This window comes from Theileria annulata, chromosome 4 (assembly GCF_000003225.4).
Source record: "Theileria annulata chromosome 4, complete sequence, *** SEQUENCING IN PROGRESS ***".
Classification (NCBI taxonomy): Eukaryota; Apicomplexa; class Aconoidasida; order Piroplasmida; family Theileriidae; genus Theileria; species Theileria annulata.
The window spans coordinates 329662-351847 of NC_011098.1; the positions used below are offsets into that span (position 1 = coordinate 329662).

Below are 22186 nucleotides of genomic sequence, written 5' to 3' on the forward strand. Positions count from 1 at the left end.
ATATTTTTTAAAACCTTCCAATCAAATTTAATCTTATTCCATTAGTTACATCTCAATTAGCCTTAAGTTCTAGTCTTATTCAGATGGATTCCCTTTAATTCCACTGGATTCCCTTGGATTCCCTTTAATTCCACTGGATTCCCTTGGATTCCCTTGAGTTACCCCTAGCTACCTCTTAATTTTCTTCATTATTTCCCTTCTATTTTCTTCTTATTCCCATAAACTTCCATAAATCTCTATTAATTACTATTAACTTCCATTAACTTAATTTCATAATGGTAACTGTACCTATAACAAAATCTAAAGGTGTTACTATACAATCTTCTACTGATACTATTACAAAACCTTTTTTACCAATTGTATTCTAATTATTTAAATTATTGTATTGTATAGGAAAGATTGGAAGAAATGGGTATAAATGTATCAGATATAAATAAATTGAAAAGTGCTGGAATATGTACAATATTAGGTGTAATACAGACAACAGTAAAATACAATAATATTATTAAATAATTTAGAAGAAAGATTTATGTAATATAAAAGGATTAACAGAAATGAAAGTTGAGAAAATTTCTGATTCCGCTTCCAAATTAGAAATTACAAATTCTTTCATTTCTGCTAATCAACTTTATCAATTAAGAAAATCTATACTTAAAATTGATACTGGTATTATTTATTATTTATGGTTTCCGTTACGGTGCTTGGTCCAGCGGAACCAGTTCCATCAACCCCAAAAGGGGTACTTTAGTTATATACCCTTAGTATTACTTAGTTATATACCTATATTAGTTAGGTATTAGAGGATTAGTTCTTAAGAGTATTAGTTATTAGACCCTTTACTGGATACTAATTCTACAGTAGTTAGTTATATAGTTAAGGGAGTAGTTAGTTGGTTAGTTATACCCCTTACGGGGTACCGTTTGAGCAAGCACCGTAACGCTGTCTTAGGAAGTGAAATGTTGAATAAATTATTGAATGGTGGTATAGAAACAATGTCAATAACAGAATTATTTGGTGAAAATCGTACTGGTAAAACACAAATATGTCATACTATTTCTGTTACTTCACAAATTATTAATCTACCACATTACAAAGTGTCATCTTAACTACTCCTAATACTCTTAACTACCCTTAATAGCTCTAATTGGCCTTATATAGCTAAAATACCCTTAGATACCTACTGACTAGACTACCCCTTAACTACCCTTAACTACTTAAGATTACTACAGTATATTACAGTAGTATTAGTGTGTATTTTAGGTATGTTATATTGATACGGAGAATACATTTCGTCCAGAGAAGATAGAGAAGATTTGTGAGAGATTTGATTTAGATCCAATTATTATTTTGGATAATATTTTCTATTCTAAAGCTTATACACATGAACATTTATTATTTCTAATTAATAACATAACTACTAAGGTATTACTTTACGGTGTTCCGTTACGGTGCTTGCTCCAGCAGCTCCAATACCACTACTTAGTTATCCCCGAAGGGGTACCTTAATCCCTAACAGGGTTCCTTTAGTTAGTTATACCCTTAAGGGGGTTATATAGTTATATACCTAGTTAAGACCCTTACAAGGGTTCCTTAGTCCCTCAGGGAGTACCTAGTTATATAGAACCCCCTCCGGGGGTACCGTTTGACCAAGCACCGTAACGGAATTATAGATGGTAGAAGAAAGATTTGTATTATTAATAATAGATTCAATAATATCATTATTTCGTATTGATTATTCTGGACGTGGTGAACTTGCTGAAAGACAACAGAAACTTAATAAATTACTTTCAAATTTATTAAAAATTGCACAACAATTTAATATTGCTATTGTTTTAACTAATCATGTCATTTCTGAACCTTCTGGTAATTTATCTTTCATTTCTAATCCAACCAAACCAGGTTTCCATTACGGTGCTTGCTCACACGGCTCCCAATACCACTACTTAGTTATCCCCGTAAGGGGCTCCTTAATCCCCGAAGGGGTTCCTTTAACCCCTGAAAGGGGTACTTTAGTTAGTTATATACCTCTAGTAGTAGTTCTACCTTTAGGTAGTTAGTCCCTCCGGGGGATTAGTTAGTTATACCCTTACGGGGTGTAGTTAGTTATACCCTTACGGGGTGTAGTTAGTTATATATAGTGCTATATATGGTAGTTAGTTATAGTATCTCTAGGGATACTGTTTGAGCAAGCACCGTAATGGAATATTTAGCTGGTGGAAATGTAATTGGACATGCATCAACATGTAGATTATCATTAAGAAAAGGTAAAGGTAATCAAAGAATATGTAAAGTTTATGATTCACCAAATCTTCCTGAATCTGAATGCATTTTTGAATTGTAATGTTTTATCCCGTTACGGTGCTTGTACACACCGACTTAGTTATTTAGTCCCAAAAGGGGTTCCCTTATCCCCGTAAGGGGTCTCCTTATCCCCGAAGGGGCTTAGCTATTACCCTAAGGGGTTCCTAATTATATAGCTATACACTTCTAGTACTTAGTTAGCTCCCTTTCCCGGAGTACACTCTATAGCTGTAAAATTAGCTCCCTTTCCGGGAGTACACTCTATAGCTGTAGAATTAGCTCCCTTTCCCGGGGTACACTTGGTAGCTGTAAAATTAGCTCCCTTTCCAGGGGTTCTATTATTTAGTTGTACTAGACACAGTAACTGAATATATATTTTTTTAGATCAGATTCAGGAATTATTGATGTTAATGAATAATTTTATATATTATATTTCATTATTATTTCATCTAAAAAATTTTTCCACAATTCATAATTTTATATAATTTATTCATAATTTTATATAATTTTATAATTTATTAATAATTTTCATAATTTAATTAATTAATTATAATTAAATAAAATTAGTGACTTAATTTGTTTAAAAAAGTTTGATTTGTTAATTTATTAAATAATAATGGATTACATATTGTTCTACTATATAATTCATTTATCTCTTCAAACAACTATAATATACATTAATTAAATACTAAAGTAAGTAGTTAAGTAGAAGATAATTAAGCTTATTAAGTAGTAGTCTTAGAGTAGTTAAGGAGTCTAATAAGTAATAATTAATGGTTAACTAAGATCCTGGTATTACTAATTTAGGAACTGGTATAACTAATTTAGAGCTAATTAAAGGGTATAAATTTAGATAATTTAGAGGATAAATTTAGTTATTTAAAGAAGAACATGTCGTATAGTATTGGAATTGAGATTAGTATCATTAAGTATAAGTATGAATTTAAGACAAGTAGCAGTAATATAAGAATAAATTTTAAAGAAATTAGAACCAATTGTAGGACATATAAATCCCAAATAAGGATCAATTATTGAATAATCCATTGATATTTGTTCTGATACTAAAATAATAAATATTAATTAATTAATTAATTAAATACAATTTTATAAATAAATTATATAATTAATTAATAATTATGAATAATTTTTTACATAATTGTTTAATAATATCAATTGATGCAAATATTGAAAATTGCATTTCTGATTCATCAACTTGTTCAAATTTACAATTAAATATATTTTCATCCTAAACATAATTTATTAATTATTAAAATACATTATTTCCTAAAATTGATAAAAAAATAATTTTATTCATTAAAATTTATTTTTTAAAAATATTATCAACACCATTTCCAATATAATTTTTTATACTCTATTTAAATTTTAATTAATTTATATTAATATTAATTTAATTAATAATTTGAAGATTAAATAAGATTCTAAATATTTTTTAAAAATTTATATTTAATAACTTATTAATATACATATACATCTAATACTCTTACTATTATATATATACTATTAATAACCTTAATTTACGAGTATACACATACTCATATTCCTAATATATACTCCCTAATATATCCCTTAACTACCTAAAATATATCCCTTAACTACCTAAAATATATCCCTTAAATAGCCTTAAATACCTAACTAGCTAGTAATCCTGGTAGCTCTGATGGGCTTAGTAGCCTTAACTATTCCTAAATACTACTACTATAGACTACTTACTTAAGACTATAAACCCTTTATATACCTATAATACACCTAGTACTCCTAATACCCCTTATATACACTAATGTATATACACTAGTGTATATCACTATAGGTATACTACTAACTACTATAAACACACTTAATACCCCTTATATAGCTTAACTACCTATAATATACCTTAATACTCTTAACTACTCCTTAACTACCTAATACCTCTAGACTGCTATACTATACTTACTATACACACTAACTACACACTAATTACACACATCTAATACTGTTATATATTTAATTATTAAATTATATATCTAACATATATTATATATATTAAAGATTAATTTCATCTTATTCAACTAACAAAACATTAAAATTTAACACATTAAAATTAACAATTTTCCAAATTTTCTAAATAATTTGTATTTTCCAAATTATCAAAACTATTAAAAATTTCTGAATCAACAAAATTTTCTGAATTATTCAAATTTTCTGAATTATTCAAATTTTCTGAATTATTCAAATTTTCTGAATTATTCAAATTTTCTGAATTATTTAAATTTTCTGAATTATTTAAATTTATATTTTCTTTATTTAAATAAGAATTTAAAACACCAAATATAATTGCTGATGATAAACATAATACTACTAACATAAATACAACAATTTCATATGTCATTGATTCATTTATTTTATTCATCTTTCTCAACTTATCTTCATCTTTATTATTAACTCATGTTTGTTAACTCATTAACTTATTAACTTATCTTCATTTTAACTTATTAACTTATCTTCATTTTAACTTATTAACTTATCTTCATTTTAACTCATTAACTTATTAACTTATCTTCATTTTAACTCATTAACTTATTAACTTATCTTCATTTTAACTCATTAACTTATTAACTTATCTTCATTTTAACTCATTAACTCATCTTTATTAACTACACTTCATCTTCATCTCCATCATCTTCTTCATCAATATTTTCTTGATTAATTAATTTTCTAATAATTTTTGTACTTTTTCTTGTTATTTTCATTAATTTTCAATTACTATAATTAGTTTCTATTTATTATTAAATCAATTGTTTATTAATTATGTTTATTATTTATAAATTGTGGGGGTGTAATTTCATATATATTATTTCCTTTCTATTATTCTTATATTCTATATACAATATAGAATATAATATTACTATTATAATAGATTACATTGAGAGTAATAGTATCCATAGTACTTATAGTACTAATATTCATAGTACGATAGTAATACTATCTATAATACTTAGAGTACTATTAGTATCCATAATACTATGTTGAGTACCAAATTAAAGGTATAATTCTATTATAGTTTTCTTTAAGAAGTTATACCATGAGATAATTAATTAATTATCTGTTGGTATAACTAATACTGTTGAAATATTTGAATATTGAATTAAAAGACGAAAAAATTTACTACAATAGTTTTATTTTAACAAATTTGAATAAATTTAGGAAAAATTTTATAAATCTTTCAAATTTTAATATTACTTAAATATTTTTTCCATTAAGGTGTCTCCAGTTATGGTGACTGGTCCCACGGCTACAGTTGTACATAGTACTGACGATATTAGTACCAGTAGTAATATTAGTATTTAAGGAGTATTAATAGTAACTAGATTAGGTGCAACAATAACAGCAGCAAATTCTATAGTATTTTTCTCAGTTACGGTGTCAGGTTCTTCAGTACCATTAGTAGTAGTATCCTTAATATCCTTAGTACTATTAGTAATTAGTAGTACTAGAAGTAGTATTAATAACCTTAGTACCTATAACTGTATTAGTACTCGACTCCCCAAAATTAGTTACAGCAGCAATTTGTGTAGACAAATTTTCCTCAGTAACGGTGCCTGGTTCAGTGGTACTACTATCCTTAGTACTACTAATACCAGTATTACTAGTAGTAGTGAAGGACTGGGATTCGAACCTAGTACCTCTAGGTCCAGTAACAACTTTAGGTGCAGCAATTTTAGTAGTAGAATTTTCCTCAATAATACTCATACCATTACTATTAGTATCAATAAATTTATATTTTCTTATATTTGGAAAATTTTTCTATAAATATAAAATCTCATCTAATTTATATCATTTCATATTAATTTTATCCTAATTCATTATCCTATTTTCATCTTCCAATCCTTCCGATTCTTCCATTTTATTTCTAATTTATTTATTTGAAATTTATTTTCCAATTCTTCCATTTTATTCTCAATTTATTAATTCTAATTTATATTAAATTTTAAAAAAATTATTTAAAATATTTTACACATATAAATTATAATAAATATATTTATGGGGAAATATATAAATTTATATATACAAATTTATATATACAAATTCATAATTATATATTATAATTATATATATTAAAATATATAAATTAGTAAATACATATATATATATATATAAACTGTGTAGTATAAATTGTGTATAGAATAAATGAGTATAATATTATTAGTTAAAATTTCATAAATCATAAGATTTCTTAGAAATTTGGAATTGAAATTAATGAAATTGAATTTATTACCAAATGTAATACATTTAGCATATTGACATAAGAATAATCCACAATCATATGTATTTTGTTGTATAGGAGCATATGGTTCGGAATAATATCCATTTCTAATTTTCCATTCATTTATATTAATTGTATTATTAAAAATTTCTTTATATTCATCTTGTAGATATTTTTTGATAGTTTTAAAGAAATGTGGATTACTACCACCTAATGAATCAAATAACATTATTCTACGCCATTTTTTACGCATATCTACTACACCTAATGCCCAATGTATTTTCGATACATTTATTGGTATAAATAATAAATCCTTTTCAAATATATTTATCTTCTTTCTTCTTGTCCAACGTTTCACACTCATATAGTCATAACTCATCTCACCAACTGATAAACGCTCATAAAAAAAAGTATTATAATTATAACAATCCAATATTACATCTATAAATTATTCAATTAATAATTAAATAATTAATTAAATAAGGAGTAGTAAGGAGTAATGGGATTTTCTTCCTCCGTTACGATGCTTGGTCCAACAGCCACCCCCAAAAGGGACTTTCCCTACCCCCGAAGGGCTTTCCTTAGCCCCCAAAGGGCTTTCCTTAGTATTAGCCTTAGTAGTATTCATAGTATTACTAGTGTTGAGGTACTGGGATTCGAACCTAGTACCAAAGGGTCCAGCAGGTACTTTAGGTGAAGCAATTTTAGTATTAATAGTTTATTAACTAGTACCATCCTTAGTACTATTAGTACAATCCATACCCATAGAATTAGCTCCCTTTCAGTAGTACACTCTATACCCATAAAATTAGCTCCCTTTCATTAGTACACTCTATACCCATAAAATTAGCTCCCTTTCCCATAGTACACTCCATGGCTGTAAAATTAGCTCCCTTTCCCATAGTACACTCCATGGCTGTAAAATTAGCTCCCTTTCCCATAGTACACTCCATGGCTGTAAAATTAGCTCCCTTTCCCATGGTACACTCGGTGGCTGTAAAATTAGCTCCCTTTCCCTAAGTTACGGTACTTGCTCCTATGGTACTATCCTTACTATCCTTACTGGTATTACTATCAGGACCATTACTGTTTGGTGGGCCAGTCACCGTTACGGAAGAATTAATACCATTAACTCCTTAACTACTTTAACTATTTAATCTACTCGTAACTAATTTAATCTACTCGTAACTAATTTAATCTACTCGTAACTACTTAATAAGATACGATTATGATTTTGTAATAATTGTAGATAGAAATTGATGATTTCATCATTAATCCAATTATTATTGAATAGACAATTGATATTTGTTTTGGTTATTTCTATACCAAATTTATCTATTAATATTTCTTCCATTTCATTTATATTTTCTATACTCTTCATTATCATTTTTTCTATTTTCATTATATTATATCTTCCAATTCCATCGATACCATTTCCATTTCCATAGATTCCATTCCCAATTCCATAGATTCCATTCCCAATCCCATCGACTCGTCTAATTCCATTCTCAATCCCATCGACTCGATCAGAAATTTCATAATTTTCATTTAAATTATAATGATTAAAAAAAAGTATATGTATATAATTAATATCAATATCATATGTTATAGTTTTAAGATCCCATAGATCATGATCTTGTTCACCTAATTTAGGAAAATAATCATATTCTTTATTTGAACATTTTAATTTCTTTAATTTCTTTATTAACTTTTCATCTTTTTTATGATAATTTTCCAATATTTCATTTAATTTCTTAATTTCTTTATTTCTTATTTTTAATTCTAAAAATTCTTCCGTTACGGTGTCTAGTTCTACATCAACTTCCTCACCAAACCCGAAATGGGATTCCTTATCCCCCGAAGGGGTCTTACATATCTCTACAGTATCTTCATTAGTATCCTCAGAAAAAGTACTCGACTCCCCAGTATTAGTTACAGCAGCAATTTTATTAGGATTTTTCTCACTAGTACACTCCATAGGCATAGAATTAGCTCCCTTTCCAGGAGTACCAAAAGTGTCATTTAGCTCCCTTTCCCGGGGTCTACTTAGTGTATATTTAGCTCCCTTTCCAGGGATATTAGTAGCTCCCTTAGGAGTAGTAATATTAGTATAATTTTCATCAATTATAGTACATGCTTCAATATTATTATTATTGGATTTGAATTTATTAATTAATTTATTATAATAATCCAAAAATGTATTAAAATATTTTAAATCTTTCATCTACAAAAATTTTAAACTAATTTTAAACTAATTAATAAATTTTTTTAAAACTATTAATAATTAAAAAAATCACCTTTTTTATTACTCTTTAACTATTTTTAAATTGCCTTTTAAATTACTTTTATTATTATGTTTAAAAATTTTTTGTTTACATTTTTTTTATTTAATTATTTTTTAAATTTTAATTATACATTTAAATATTTTTTTTTGGTAATTAACCAAAAAAAATTTTATAATAAATTATTCTTTATTAATTCACCATAAGAATCTTGGGTCATAATATTATTCTATTTAATTTAATTTATCGCAATAAATTTTAAAAATATTTTTTAAATTTCTTTTTCTAATTATTTTCTAATTAAATTGTATTAATTTCTAATTAATTTCTAATTTATCAAATTGTGTTAATTTCTGTTAATTTCTAATTTTTGTTTTATTTTTAAAATTATTTTTTTCTGGAAAAATTATTTTTTTTTCTAAAATGAATTAATTTATTTAAAGATGTGGAATTTAATAATAATTTTATTATTGAAATGTGTGGAATCATTTCGTAATCCTATAGAAAATCGATTCCATCTTTTATTAAATAATTTAGATAATTTAAATGTTAAAATTAATAATGAATTGGAATCACAACAATTACGAGACAATTTAAAAACGAATTCTATTCATCAAAATGTCTTTTCATTAAATGATATTATCAATGATAATCATAATAATTCACATGATTTCTCTATGTGTATGATTACTAATACTGGACATTCATACAATCATTCACCAGGTTTGCGTTACGGTGACTGGTCCCACCAACCAGCAATGGTCCCAAAAGGGTTCTTCTATTTAGTTATATATACTAGCTATATATGGTTAGTTATCCTACTCCCCTTGACCAAGCTCCGTAACGTAACACCGTAACGGAGCCTACCCCACTTATTACTATTTTGCAACCTTTTAGTTATTTATTTTACTTTTTGTAATTATTTTTTACCAAATGTGTTATTGAAGCAGCAATAGTTACATAGAGAAGAAAATTTATTTCTTCTAACCCGATCAATTTTTGACATTTATTTTTTAAATAGCTATTTTTCTAATTAATTTTAGTTATTTTAGAATTTATTTAGTTAATTATAATTACTATAGTTAAGTAGTGTAGTTACCATACTTACTATAGTTAGGTAGTTTAGCTAGTTTAGGTAGCAGCAATAATTGATTTGGAGAGGAAAATTTATTTCTTCTAACCCGATCAATTTTTGACATTTATTTCCAAAATCTTTATTTTTGGAATTATTTTTTAAAATTAATTAAATTATATTTGGTTAATTATTTTCTAATTAATTGTATATAGAGAATATAAAACATGATTATAAATTAATGATGATGGATAATGGTGGACATGTATTTAATTCACAAGATTATACTGATAAAGCATGGGAAGCAATAACATCATTAACAGAAATTGCTAATGAATTTGATTCATCATATGTCGAAGGTGATATGTTATTATATTCATTAATAAATGATGATAATGTTTTAAAAGTATTAAATAATCTTGGATTAAATGTTGATAATTTAAAAAAAGAACTTGAAAATCATCTTAAAAAACAAATTCGTATGTCTGGTTCATTTGGTGATCGTAAAATACTTGGAAGAATATTAGAAAATGTTCTTAATATTTCTAAACGTTATAAATCAGAATTTGGTGTATCTTCCATTACGGTGCTTGCTCACACGGCCACCAACCCCCCGAAGGGGTCTTATATAGTTCCTTTAGTTATATATACTAGTTATATAGTTAGTTATCCTATTCCCCTTGAGCAAGCTCCGTAACGGAGCACCGTAACATAGCTACCCCACTAACTACCATTTTTGCAACCTCTTTGATATTTATTTTACTATTTGTAATTATTTTTTCAATATAAGTAGTTACTGCAGCAATTTCCACTGGTTGAGGAAAATTTATTTCTTCTAACCCGATCAATTTTGAACATTTATTTCCAAAATCCTATTTTTCTAATTATTTTTCTATTTATTAGTTAATTTTAAGTTATATTAATATAATATTTAGGATAAATATATAAGTGTTGAACATTTATTATTGGGATTAGCAGCAGAAGATACAAAATTTTTTAGACCATATTTAACAAAATATAAAATAACATTAGAAAAATTAAAAGATACAGTATTATCTATACGTGGTAAACGTAAAATTACTACAAGAAATACTGAAAATGTATATATAGACAAAATTTCAATTATTTATTAATTTAATTAATTATTTATTTATTAATTGAAATGATGATAAAAATTATAAAAATTAAAAAAAAATTTTTTTTTAATGATATTAAAAGGCGAATCTGATCCTTAAAATTTTTAATAAAAATTTTATTTATTTTCTGAATTATTTTATTTTATTTTATTTTAATAAAAAATTTGTTGGAAAATTATTTTTAGAGTTATAAATTATTGAATAAGTTTAGTAAAGATTTGACAGATATGGCAAGAAATGGTAAATTAGATCCAGTAATAGGACGTGATAATGAAATAAGACGTACAATAGAAATATTAAGTAGACGTACTAAAAATAATCCTGTATTACTTGGTGATCCTGGTGTTGGTAAAACTGCTATAGCTGAAGGTTTAGCTAATCGTATTGTTTCTGGTGATGTTCCTGATTCTTTAAAAAATCGTAAAGTTATATCATTAGATATTGCTGCTATTGTTGCTGGTAAGTTACGGTGCTTGTACATCCCCTACGGGGGTACTAGTTATCCAGTTATGTACTGTAGTTATACCCCTTAGGGGTTCTGCTTGACCAAGCTCCGTTACGGAGCTCCTTTATTGAGCTTACCCCACTAACTACCATTTTTGCAACCTCTTTGATATTTATTTTACTTTTTGTAATTATTTTTTCCATATAAGTAGTTACTGCAGCAATTTCTACCGGGTGAGGAAAATTTATTTCCTCTAACCCGATCATTTTTGGACATTTATTTCCAAAATCCTTTTTTTGGAATTATTTTCCCATTTTTTCTGTCAATAATATTTTTAGGTACAATGTATAGAGGAGAATTTGAAGAAAGATTAAAAGAAATATTGAATGAGATTGAGAATTCACAAGGTGAGATTGTTATGTTTATTGATGAGATTCATACTTTGGTTGGTGCTGGTGAATCTCAAGGTTCACTTGATGCTGGTAATATACTTAAACCTATGCTAGCAAGAGGTGAATTACGTTGTATCGGTGCTACTACACTTCAAGAATATCGTCAAAAAATCGAAAAAGATAAAGCATTAGAACGTAGATTTCAACCCATCTATGTTAGTTCCCTAATTATACAGTAGTTATACCAGTAGTTATTTACCAGTTGTTATACTATTCTGCTTGACCAAGCTCCGTAACTGAGATACCTTATTGAGCCTACCCCACTAATTACACATTTTGCAACCTTTTAGTACATTTATTTATTTTTTGTAATTATTTTTTCGATATTAGTAGTTACAGCAGCAAGTTGATAGGATTGAGGAAATTTTATTTTCCTAACCCGATCAATTTTGGACATTTATTTTTTAAATAGCTATTTTCCTAATTATTTTTTTATTTTTTTGGTTAATAATTTTTTTATTAGATTGATGAACCAAATATAGAAGAAACAATAAATATATTAAGAGGATTAAAAGAACGTTATGAAGTACATCATGGTGTTCGTATATTAGATTCAACATTAATTCAAGCTGTTTTATTATCTAATCGTTATATCACGTATCATACAAATATTTAAATAAATAAATAATTATTCAATAAATTTATTTAATTAATATTTGTTTTTAGTGATAGATATTTACCGGATAAAGCAATAGATTTAATTGATGAAGCTGCTGCAAAATTAAAAATTCAATTAAGTAGTAAACCATTACAATTAGATATAATTGAACGTAAATTATTACAACTTGAAATGGAAAAAATTTCTATTATTAATGATAATGATAATATTGGTATCCTTATTACATTAGTTATTTAAACAGTAGTTAGTTAACCTACCCCACTATTTACTACTTTTGCAACCTTTTAGTACATTTATTTATTTTTTGTAATTAAAAATTGGTATATGAGTGGTTACAGCAGCAAGATTGATTAGAGAGGAAAATTTATTTCTTCTAACCCGATCAATTTTGGACTTTATTTATTTCTACCTAATTTTCTTAATTATTTTTTAATTATTTTATCTTATTTTAGTTAATAATATTTATTAGGAATATTATCAAAAAATGAAAAAGAAAATTTGAAACCAAATGATAAATTAAGATTACAAAATATTGATAATCTTGTTAATGAATTAACAAAACAAAAAGTAATCAAATAATTAAATCAATAATTAATTAATTGATAGGATGAATTGAATGAAATGTGGTTAAAAGAGAAATCATTAGTTGATAATATAAGAAATATAAAAGAACGTATTGATATTGTTAAGATTGAAATTGATAAAGCTGAACGTGATTTTGATTTAAATCATGCTGCTGAATTACGTTTTGAAACTTTACCTGATCTTGAAAATCAACTTAAAACTAATATTAATAATTATGAAAATTATATTAAACAAGTTCGTTACGGTGTGAGGTCCACGGCCACCAATACCACCAACCCCCCCGAAGGGGTCTTATATAGTTCCTTTAGTTATATAACTACTTATATAGTTAGTTATACCTCTTACTGTAGTTATATAGAACCCCCTTACGGGGTACCGCTTGACCAAGCTCCGTAACTGAGATACCTTATTGAGCCTACCCCACTAATTTCTACTTTTGCAACCTTTTAGTACATTTATTTATTATTTGTAATTATTTTTTCGATATTAGTAGTTACAGCAGCAAGTTGATAGGATTGAGGAAAATTTATTTCTTCTAACCCGATCAATTTTGGACATTTATTCTTTTCTAGTCATTTTCTTAATTATTTAATATAGGTAATGGAAACAGGTGGTAATATATTATTAAGAGATACAGTAACTAAAGAAGATATTGCTAATGTTGTATCCAAATGGACTGGTATCAATAGTCATTACTATTACTAATATTCTTAATTATATACTTAATAGTATTAGGGTAGTTATTAGGAGTAGTTAGAGGGAGTTATATACTAGTAGTTGGTTCCTCAGTTACAGTAGTTATACCCTTTACGTGGATACTTAGTTACCGCTTGACCAAGCACCGTAACGTGGTTATAGGTATACCATTAAATAAATTAATAAAGAGTCAAAAAGAGAAGATATTACAATTAAATGAAGAATTACATAAACGTATAATTGGTCAACAAGAAGCTATTGATGCTGTTGTTAATGCTGTACAACGTTCTAGAGTTGGTATGAATGATCCTAAAAAACCTATTGCTGCTTTAATGTTTCTTGGACCAACTGGTGTAGGTAAAACTGAATTATCTAAAGCTATTGCTGAACAATTATTTGATTCAGGTATTACATTACGGTGCTTGCTCCCACGGCCACCCACCACTACTAGTTCTTTAGTTACCTTAGTTATCTACCGTTAGTTATCCTAATCCGCTTGACCAAGCTCCGTAACGGAGCTCCTTAACTCAGCCTATCCCACAAATTCCTCTTTCTATAATTATTTTTTAATAATTGTATATAGAAGATGCTATTATAAGATTTGATATGAGTGAATATATGGAGAAACATAGTGTATCTAAATTAGTTGGTGCTCCACCTGGTTATATTGGTTATGAACAAGGCGGTTTACTTACTGAAGCTATTCGTAGAAAACCTTATTCTATTTTATTATTTGATGAAATGTATCTCCATTACGGTGCTTGCTCATCCCCTACGGGGGTACTTAGTTATATACTTAAGAGTACTAGTTATTAGGTAGTTAGTTATATACTAGTAGTTATACCTCCGGTAATCAGTTATTTATCCCCTTTGGGGGTTAGTAAGTAGATAGTTATATCCCTTTACGGGGGATTAGTTACTGTTTGACCTCACACCGTAACGCAATTTTAGTGAGAAAGCACATAGTGATGTATATAATATATTATTACAAGTATTGGATGATGGAAGATTAACAGATTCACTTGGTCGTAAGGTTAATTTTACGAATTCTTTGATTATATTTACATCGAATCTTGGTAGTCAGAATATTCTTGAACTTGCTCGTTTTCCTGAAAAACGTAATGAAATGAAAAATAAAGTCATGACTTCTGTACGACAAAATTTCTCACCTGAATTTCTTAATCGCATTGATGAATTTATTGTTTTTGATTCTTTAACCAAAATTGGTACGTTACGGTGTTCCGTTACGGTGCTTGGTCACACGGTCACCAATACCCCCAAAAGGGGTTCCTTATACCCTTAGTTATTCACTGTTGTTAGTTATATACTTAATAGGATTAGTTAGTTATTAGGGGATTAGTTATATCCCTCTACCGAGGTACTTTAGTTATTTACAGTAGTTATACCCTTAGAATAGTTATACCCCAGTACAGGGAGTACTTAGTTACTGTTTGAGCAAGCACCGTAACGTAGCACCGTAACGCTGTTATAGAATTGAAAAAAATAGTGAATATGGAGATGATGAAATTAAGTAATAGATTAGCAGAAAAGAATATAAAATTATCAATAGATGATGCAGCAATGAGTCATATAGCAGATATAGGATATGATCCAGCATATGGTGCACGTCCATTAAAACGTACAATACAAAAACAAATCGAATCACCAATTGCTGTTGGTATACTCTCTGATCAATATAAAGAACATGATAATCTACACATCTCATATAAAGATGGAAAATTAACTATATTACCACTTTAATATTTCAATACACACATATATATTATCTAATCTATAGTAGTCTGAGTAAAGTAGTACTAAGTAGTTATTGAGTTACGGTGCTTGGTCCTATGGTACCAATATCCTTAAGTACTCTAAAGTAATCTAGATAGTAAGCGTAGTTAAGTACTAGTAGGTATACTAAGAGTATTAGAGTACTAAGGCTATCTAGCTATTTAAGGGCATTATGAAGTACTTTAGGCCTATTAGGGGAGTGCTAGAGTATTAAGGAGTACTAGTAGGTATCTAAGGTACTTAAGAGGTACTCTAGGTAAAGTCCTATTAATACTACTATACTATATACTTACTACTCAACTACTGTATACTAATAGTACTATACACCTAATACACTTAACTACTGTATATTACACTTAATACTCTTAACTACCTAAGACTACTATAGACTACTGTATACTAATAGTACTATAGGTTATTACTAGACTCCTTAACTACCTAAGACTACTCTACTTAACTATTACTGTTGGAGCAAGCACCGTAACGTGACACCGTAACTAGAAATATATTAGATAAGAAAAAAAATTTATGAAAAAGGTTCATATAAATCTTCTTGACGTTTTTTCTTGCGATTGGATTTTTTGGGTGTATTATTACTGGGTTGTGATGCTTTACGATTTAATAATTCCGAGACTTTGATATAATTTGGTGTTAACCATTCGGGTTGAATATTCATATTTCCAACTTGACATCTGAATAAAATACAAGCATGTCGAGCATCAGCAAGTGTATTATAATGTCCTAATGAGAATCCTTTAGTACGGAATTTACCATTTTCACGCCATTGGCAACGCCATAACTTCCTTGAAGCATCAAAATAAACACCAATGGGTAATGGACCCATTGGAATTAACATATCTTGTGAACCATAGATTTCAGTTAAATTACTAACTGAAGGTCTACTGGGTGGCATTCTCTTCTGGACATATTTTACACTCTTTTTACTCGAGTCACTATCTTCATTATACCAATCCTCAAATTCACCTTTATCACTTAAATTATTCATATCATAAATGTACATATCATCTGTTTGTGATAAATCTCTTGTACTTCTTCTGCTACTTGGTAAATTCTCCAAACTACTCAAACTTCTATATGGTCTCCTACTCCTACTTGGGCTCTTCCTCTTGTTAAACATCTTCGGACTTGATGAACTCAATGAGGTAAATGAAGAACCATCATCCTCACTCATTATATCATAATTCAAATATTGATCATTTTCAAATGTACTACTCATACTCTCCATTCCTATATCCATGTATATCAATTCACCAACATCTTCCATCTCTTCATTTTCTCTCATCTCATTACTAATCATATATGATTCATTTCTCATCGATTCATTTCTCATCGATTCCATATTCGATTGTATAGTAGACTGTATTGTAGACGGTATAGTAGTCTGTACAGTTGAGGGTGAATTACACTGTACATTCGATTGTACTGTAGGTGAATTATTCAGTGTTGTATTTGATTCATATGATTGCAAATTATTTAATTTTGTATCATATTCCGATTTAAAAGATTCTGATTTGTATGTTGATTTATTTATTTCTGTAAAGGATTCCGATTTATACGATTCTCTTGTATCATCAATTGAATTAGAATTGGAATGTGTAAAAAGATACTCACCAAGTCTAAACGTTGATAAAAGTGCTACATTAAGTGTATCAATTAATGGTTTATAATCTGAATTGATTTTCTTTTTTATTGCACTACCAACTTCCAATGCTGTTCTTATTGAACGTCTTAATCCATTCACTATTCTATCCGATTCATTTATTTCCATTTTCTCTACATTCATTTTCTCTAAATTAATTATTAATATAAAGTAGGGGTATGAAAGGTATTTAAGAGTATATAAGGGTATATAAGGGTACTTAAGGCTATTAAGGGCGATTAAGGGTATTTTAGGGTTTAAGGCTATTAAGGCTTATTAGAGGTATATAAGGGCAGTTAAAGCTATTAGGACTAGTATGCTATTTAAGCCTATTTTAAGCCTTATTAGGTAGTTTAGGCCTATTTAGGTTATCTAAGGTATTTTAAGCCTATCTAAACCTATTAGGTTATTTAGGCCTATTAACTCCTTAAGTACCCTTAACTACCTAATACCTCTAGAATACTCCTAAATACTTAACTACCTAACTAAGTAACTATCTAACTACTGTGTGAGCAAGCACCGTAACGGAATAACTAAAAAATACCATTTTGTTCTTGATAATGTAAAATTCGTGTTATATTGGAGATATAATTAATACAATTGGTACAGAAACATGGTAAAACATCTTCTTGTAGATTTGTAGTAATGGTTTCTCTGGAAAGATTAACATTAGATTTGGTACTGAAATCTGATGAAGATGATCTTGTGAGTAAATAATTTGCTCCATTGGTATGTTTCTTATTCTTTGGTGTACTTGATTCTTCCTTCAAATATGAACGTGTAAAACGTCTTATTCCTATCGATTCATATCTTCCATTCACATCACCTTCACCCAATGTATTATCTTCTACATAATATCTCCACCAATATGGTATTATTTCCATTCTATCTTCTTCATTCATTTTATCCATCGTATCTACTGTATCCACCGTATCTACTGTATTCATATTATCCACTGTATCCACTGTATCAACTGGTTCTATAGGTTCTATAGTTTCTACAGATTCTATTGTATCCATTCTTTCTACTGTATCTACAGATTCCATTCTATCCATACCATCTACCGAATCTATCCTCTCCAGAGTCTCCATCCCGTCTACCGACTCTATCCTCTCCATACCATCCATTCCATCCACTCCGTCTACCTTATCTACCTTGTCTATAGTATTTGGAGAATTAATATATTGATTATTTAATAGATTTGTAATATTGAATGAATGTGTATTTGGTGAAGTATTTTCGGAATTATTAAATGTATTTGTGTTACTATTTTCAATACTGATTGGATTTGAATCAATGATTTTCGTATCACACATTTTTAATATATCATTATTTATATAATTTTTCTTATTTGGTGATGGTGTTCCTATTCCATCTAATTCTAATTCTTCCGTTACGGTGTCTGGTCCACCAACCAACAATCCACCAGGAGTTTCCTTAGTCCCGAAAGGGCTTTCCTTAGCACCAAAAGGGCTTTCCTTAGCACCAAAAGGGCTTTCCTTAGCCCCGTAAGGGCTTTCCTTAGTATCCATACCAACTCCCTTAGTATTAGTATCAACAACTCCAGTAATATCCTCTTTCTCAACCATTTTCTCCTCTTTTTCCTCTTTCTTCTCCATAATTTCCTCTTTCTCCATATTAACATTATTAATATTTTGAATATTAATAATATAAGATTTAATACGTGTTAATAATAAATTGAAAGTATTATGGATGGAATTTATGGAGATGAGACTTGGTTGTATGAATTCATGTAAGATGACATTTTCTTTATTAATATTAATTCCATAAATTGTATCTTGTAAATTATTCAAATCACAATTATATTCCAATAAATATTCAAAACACATGTAATGTTTTAAAAATCTTATTGATATATTCAATGGTGGTTGACAATATATATTAATTTCATTTATTAATGAACTACATATTGAATTTAATTCTTTATATACTTTTTCTATTAATTCATTTGCATATTTTATACATTCTAATATTAAGTTCTCCTCAGTAACGGTGCTTGGTCCAACTGTAGTAATATCCTTAGTATCAGTAGTACACTCCATAACCATAGAATTAGCTCCCTTTCCGGAGGTACACTCCATGGCTGTAAAATTAGCTCCCTTTCCAGTAGTTACGGTGCTTGGTCCAGTGGTACTAATATCCTTAGTACTAATATCCTCAGTACTGTTAGTACCCGTGGGACCTGACCCCGTAACGGAAGACCCCGTTACGTTAACCTCATCTAATAAAATATTACAATGTATTACATTTATATTATCAATATTGGAATATTTATAATTAGTCTCGATAAGACCCTCAAGAATACCAATAGACTTAACAGAATGTTGTATTTTATCAATACCATCAAGTAAATTTAATAAATTGGAATGTTCCAACAAGGTTAAACCATATTTATTATCTTCACCTTTTTCCACAATTTCATATAATGCATTTTGTATTTCATCATTTGTAAATTCTTTTCTTTCTATTATTCTACATTCATTACAATTTACAATGCCATTGGAATTAACAATACCATTGGAATTAGCAGTGGAGTTACCAGTAGAAGTGGAGATCCCAGTAGGATTAGGACTAGCATTGTCAGTGGAGATATTACCAGTGGAATGGTTGATTCCGATGGCATTGAATTTACATAATGATAAATTGGAATATAAATAAATATGATTTTTATATATGATTGAAATACATTGTGATGATTTAAAATCTATTATTATATTATTATACATTTCATTCAATAATTTTCTTATATATTCTACTTCCATACATTTATTCTCCATAACGGTGCTTGCTCCAACTGTACCCCCGAAAGGGGTTTCCTTAGTATCCTTAATATCCTTAATACACTCTGTAACCATAGAATTAGCTCCCTTTCCAGGGGTACACTCCATAGCTGTAGAATTAGCTCCCTTTCCCTTAGTTACGGTGCTTGCTCCTGTGGTACTAATATCCTTAGTAGCCGTAGTACTAGTAATATCCTTAGTACTGTTAGTAGCCGTAGGACCATTACTTTCTGTGTGACCAAGCACCGTTACGGTGGAAAAACAATTACATTTAAGAATATTTGGAAATGGTTGTATTGGATAAGTAGTTTCATGTATCCAACAATAATTATTCTGATAACGTAAAAGATTATTAATAACCGTTAAACGATTATAATATAAACTTACATTCTTCTTTTTATTATTCAATATATCATACAAACTCATTAAACCAATCTCCATCTTAAAAAATTTTCCTAATCAACTGATTTAATGGACTGAATTTGTTAAACTGAATTTGCTAAACTGAATTTGTTGTACTGAATTTTCTAAAGAAACAACTGAATTTGAGAATTTGTTAAACTGAATTTACTGAACTAAAATTAAGAAACTGAATTTGGTAAAATTAGAATTAGAAAAACTAAATTTACTAAAAGAAAAACTGAATTTCGGAAAAAACAACTAAATTTACTGAATTTAATAAGAAAAAACTAAATTTACTGAATTTACTAAGAAAACAACTGAATTTAAGAAAACAATTGAGTTTATTAAAAACTTCATTAAAAATTAGAAAATATAATACAAAATTTATTTTACTGAATTAAATTTATTGTATTGAAGTTATTGTATTGAATTTATTAAATTGAATTGTTAAATTCAAGACGTATACACAATTCAATAAATCTTTAATATCAATAAATCAAATTTCTTTAAAATTAAATAAAATTAATAATTTGATTTATAATTTTTGATTTTAAATTTTTATAATTCGATTTTAATTATTTTAGATTAAAAAAAATTTTAGGCATTGATTTGCCAAAAATTTTTTATTGAAATAACATATTAATTATTGAAACATTGAATTTTAAAAAAAAATTTAATATATAAAAATATATTAAGAAATTATTAAAACAATTTGTAATAAGAACATATTAAAAATATTTTTACACAATTTTAAATAAATTGTAACCCCCAGATTCCTTGCATTAATATTAATATAAATTCCATTATTATATATAATATATTTACACATTTTATTAAATAAATAAATAATTAATTATATATATATTTATTTAATTAATTATATTAATTATTTTAATTTTTGTGTGTAATATTTATACACATGCAAATTATATTAGTTAACACATTTTCAATATAAATCTATATTAATCTATACTAATTTACATTAAATTATATATTTTAAATATATTTGAATATTTTAAATACATTTTTATTATAATGAAAATTAATTTAATATTTTGATCTAATAATTAAGATTCCATTGCATGCAATACAAAAAAATAAATTAAAAAAGAAAAAATTTTATTAATATTAAAATATTATTAATATTAAATTAAATTTATTAAATTAATTGGTAATTGGTTTGAAAATTAAATTAATTATGAATTAATCAGATTGTGAGTTGGATCCAGTGTTGGATTGTGAATTGGATTGAGTATTGGTATTGTGTAATAGTGAATATAATTGTCCATTAATATGTAATTCATATATAATATCGTAACCACCAATAAATTTACCATTAATATAAAGTTGTGGAAATGTAGGCCAATTACTAATATTTTTAATACATTTTCTTAATAAATCATGTGAAAATACATTTATATATGAATAATTCAATTTATAATTATTCAATATTTCTATCATCTAAAAAATTTTTTAATCAAATTAATTTCTCCGTTACGGTGTCAGGTCCAACTAACAGTACTAAGTAATAATCTAACTATAGTAATTAAGTAGTCTTAAGTAGTTAACTATAGTAATTAAGTAGTCTTAAGTAGTTAACTATAGTAATCTTTAGTAGTAGCAGCATTTTAGTACTAGTATTTTCCACCGTAAAGGAGGTTTGGTACAACTGTATCA

General features: G+C 27.4%; 7 protein-coding genes across 7 annotated transcripts, besides 5 other annotated features; 2 read left to right on the forward strand and 5 right to left on the reverse strand.

Moving 5' to 3' along the window:
• Positions 1-275: 275 nt before the first annotated feature.
• TA07075 (meiotic recombination (DMC1-like) protein, putative) lies at positions 276-2341 on the forward strand (the record flags this gene model as incomplete). Its single annotated transcript, XM_947756.1, has 7 exons — positions 276-359; positions 394-486; positions 519-793; positions 866-1029; positions 1298-1422; positions 1671-2004; positions 2187-2341. The coding sequence occupies 7 exons, from the start codon at positions 276-278 to the stop codon at positions 2339-2341; spliced, it is 1230 nt and encodes a 409-aa protein (XP_952849.1).
• Positions 762-793: a sequence feature (1 probable transmembrane helix predicted for TA07075 by TMHMM2.0 at aa 141-163).
• Positions 866-902: a sequence feature (1 probable transmembrane helix predicted for TA07075 by TMHMM2.0 at aa 141-163).
• An 839-nt stretch (positions 2342-3180) lies between the features above and the next one.
• On the reverse strand, positions 3181-3616 carry TA07080 (uncharacterized protein; the record flags this gene model as incomplete). Its single annotated transcript, XM_947757.1, has 3 exons — positions 3181-3362; positions 3454-3547; positions 3578-3616. The coding sequence occupies 3 exons, from the start codon at positions 3614-3616 to the stop codon at positions 3181-3183; spliced, it is 315 nt and encodes a 104-aa protein (XP_952850.1).
• A 786-nt stretch (positions 3617-4402) lies between these two features.
• On the reverse strand, positions 4403-4711 carry TA07085 (uncharacterized protein; the record flags this gene model as incomplete). The annotated part of the gene is made up of 1 exon (XM_947758.1): positions 4403-4711. One exon carries the CDS (start codon positions 4709-4711, stop codon positions 4403-4405), a length of 309 nt encoding a protein of 102 aa, XP_952851.1.
• Positions 4610-4678: a sequence feature (1 probable transmembrane helix predicted for TA07085 by TMHMM2.0 at aa 12-34).
• Positions 4637-4711: a sequence feature (Signal anchor predicted for TA07085 by SignalP 2.0 HMM (Signal peptide probability 0.090, signal anchor probability 0.900) with cleavage site probability 0.051 between residues 25 and 26).
• Positions 4712-5645: 934 nt separating this feature from the next.
• TA07090 (uncharacterized protein) lies at positions 5646-8789 on the reverse strand (the record flags this gene model as incomplete). Its single annotated transcript, XM_947759.1, has 8 exons — positions 5646-5791; positions 5820-6105; positions 6462-7006; positions 7088-7252; positions 7292-7343; positions 7366-7559; positions 7596-7700; positions 7790-8789. The coding sequence occupies 8 exons, from the start codon at positions 8787-8789 to the stop codon at positions 5646-5648; spliced, it is 2493 nt and encodes an 830-aa protein (XP_952852.1).
• A 501-nt stretch (positions 8790-9290) lies between these two features.
• Positions 9291-9335: a sequence feature (Signal peptide predicted for TA07095 by SignalP 2.0 HMM (Signal peptide probability 0.932, signal anchor probability 0.000) with cleavage site probability 0.890 between residues 15 and 16).
• On the forward strand, positions 9291-15613 carry TA07095 (ClpB protein, putative; the record flags this gene model as incomplete). Its single annotated transcript, XM_947760.1, has 14 exons — positions 9291-9608; positions 10137-10559; positions 10855-11019; positions 11241-11514; positions 11839-12107; positions 12416-12549; positions 12619-12782; positions 13041-13138; positions 13178-13483; positions 13754-13835; positions 13904-14302; positions 14436-14660; positions 14812-15138; positions 15345-15613. 14 exons carry the CDS (start codon positions 9291-9293, stop codon positions 15611-15613), a joined length of 3453 nt encoding a protein of 1150 aa, XP_952853.1.
• A 559-nt stretch (positions 15614-16172) lies between these two features.
• TA07100 (uncharacterized protein) lies at positions 16173-17450 on the reverse strand (the record flags this gene model as incomplete). The annotated part of the gene is made up of 1 exon (XM_947761.1): positions 16173-17450. One exon carries the CDS (start codon positions 17448-17450, stop codon positions 16173-16175), a length of 1278 nt encoding a protein of 425 aa, XP_952854.1.
• Positions 17451-17839: 389 nt separating this feature from the next.
• On the reverse strand, positions 17840-20548 carry TA07105 (uncharacterized protein; the record flags this gene model as incomplete). Its single annotated transcript, XM_947762.1, has 1 exon — positions 17840-20548. One exon carries the CDS (start codon positions 20546-20548, stop codon positions 17840-17842), a length of 2709 nt encoding a protein of 902 aa, XP_952855.1.
• Positions 20549-22186: the final 1638 nt, after the last annotated feature.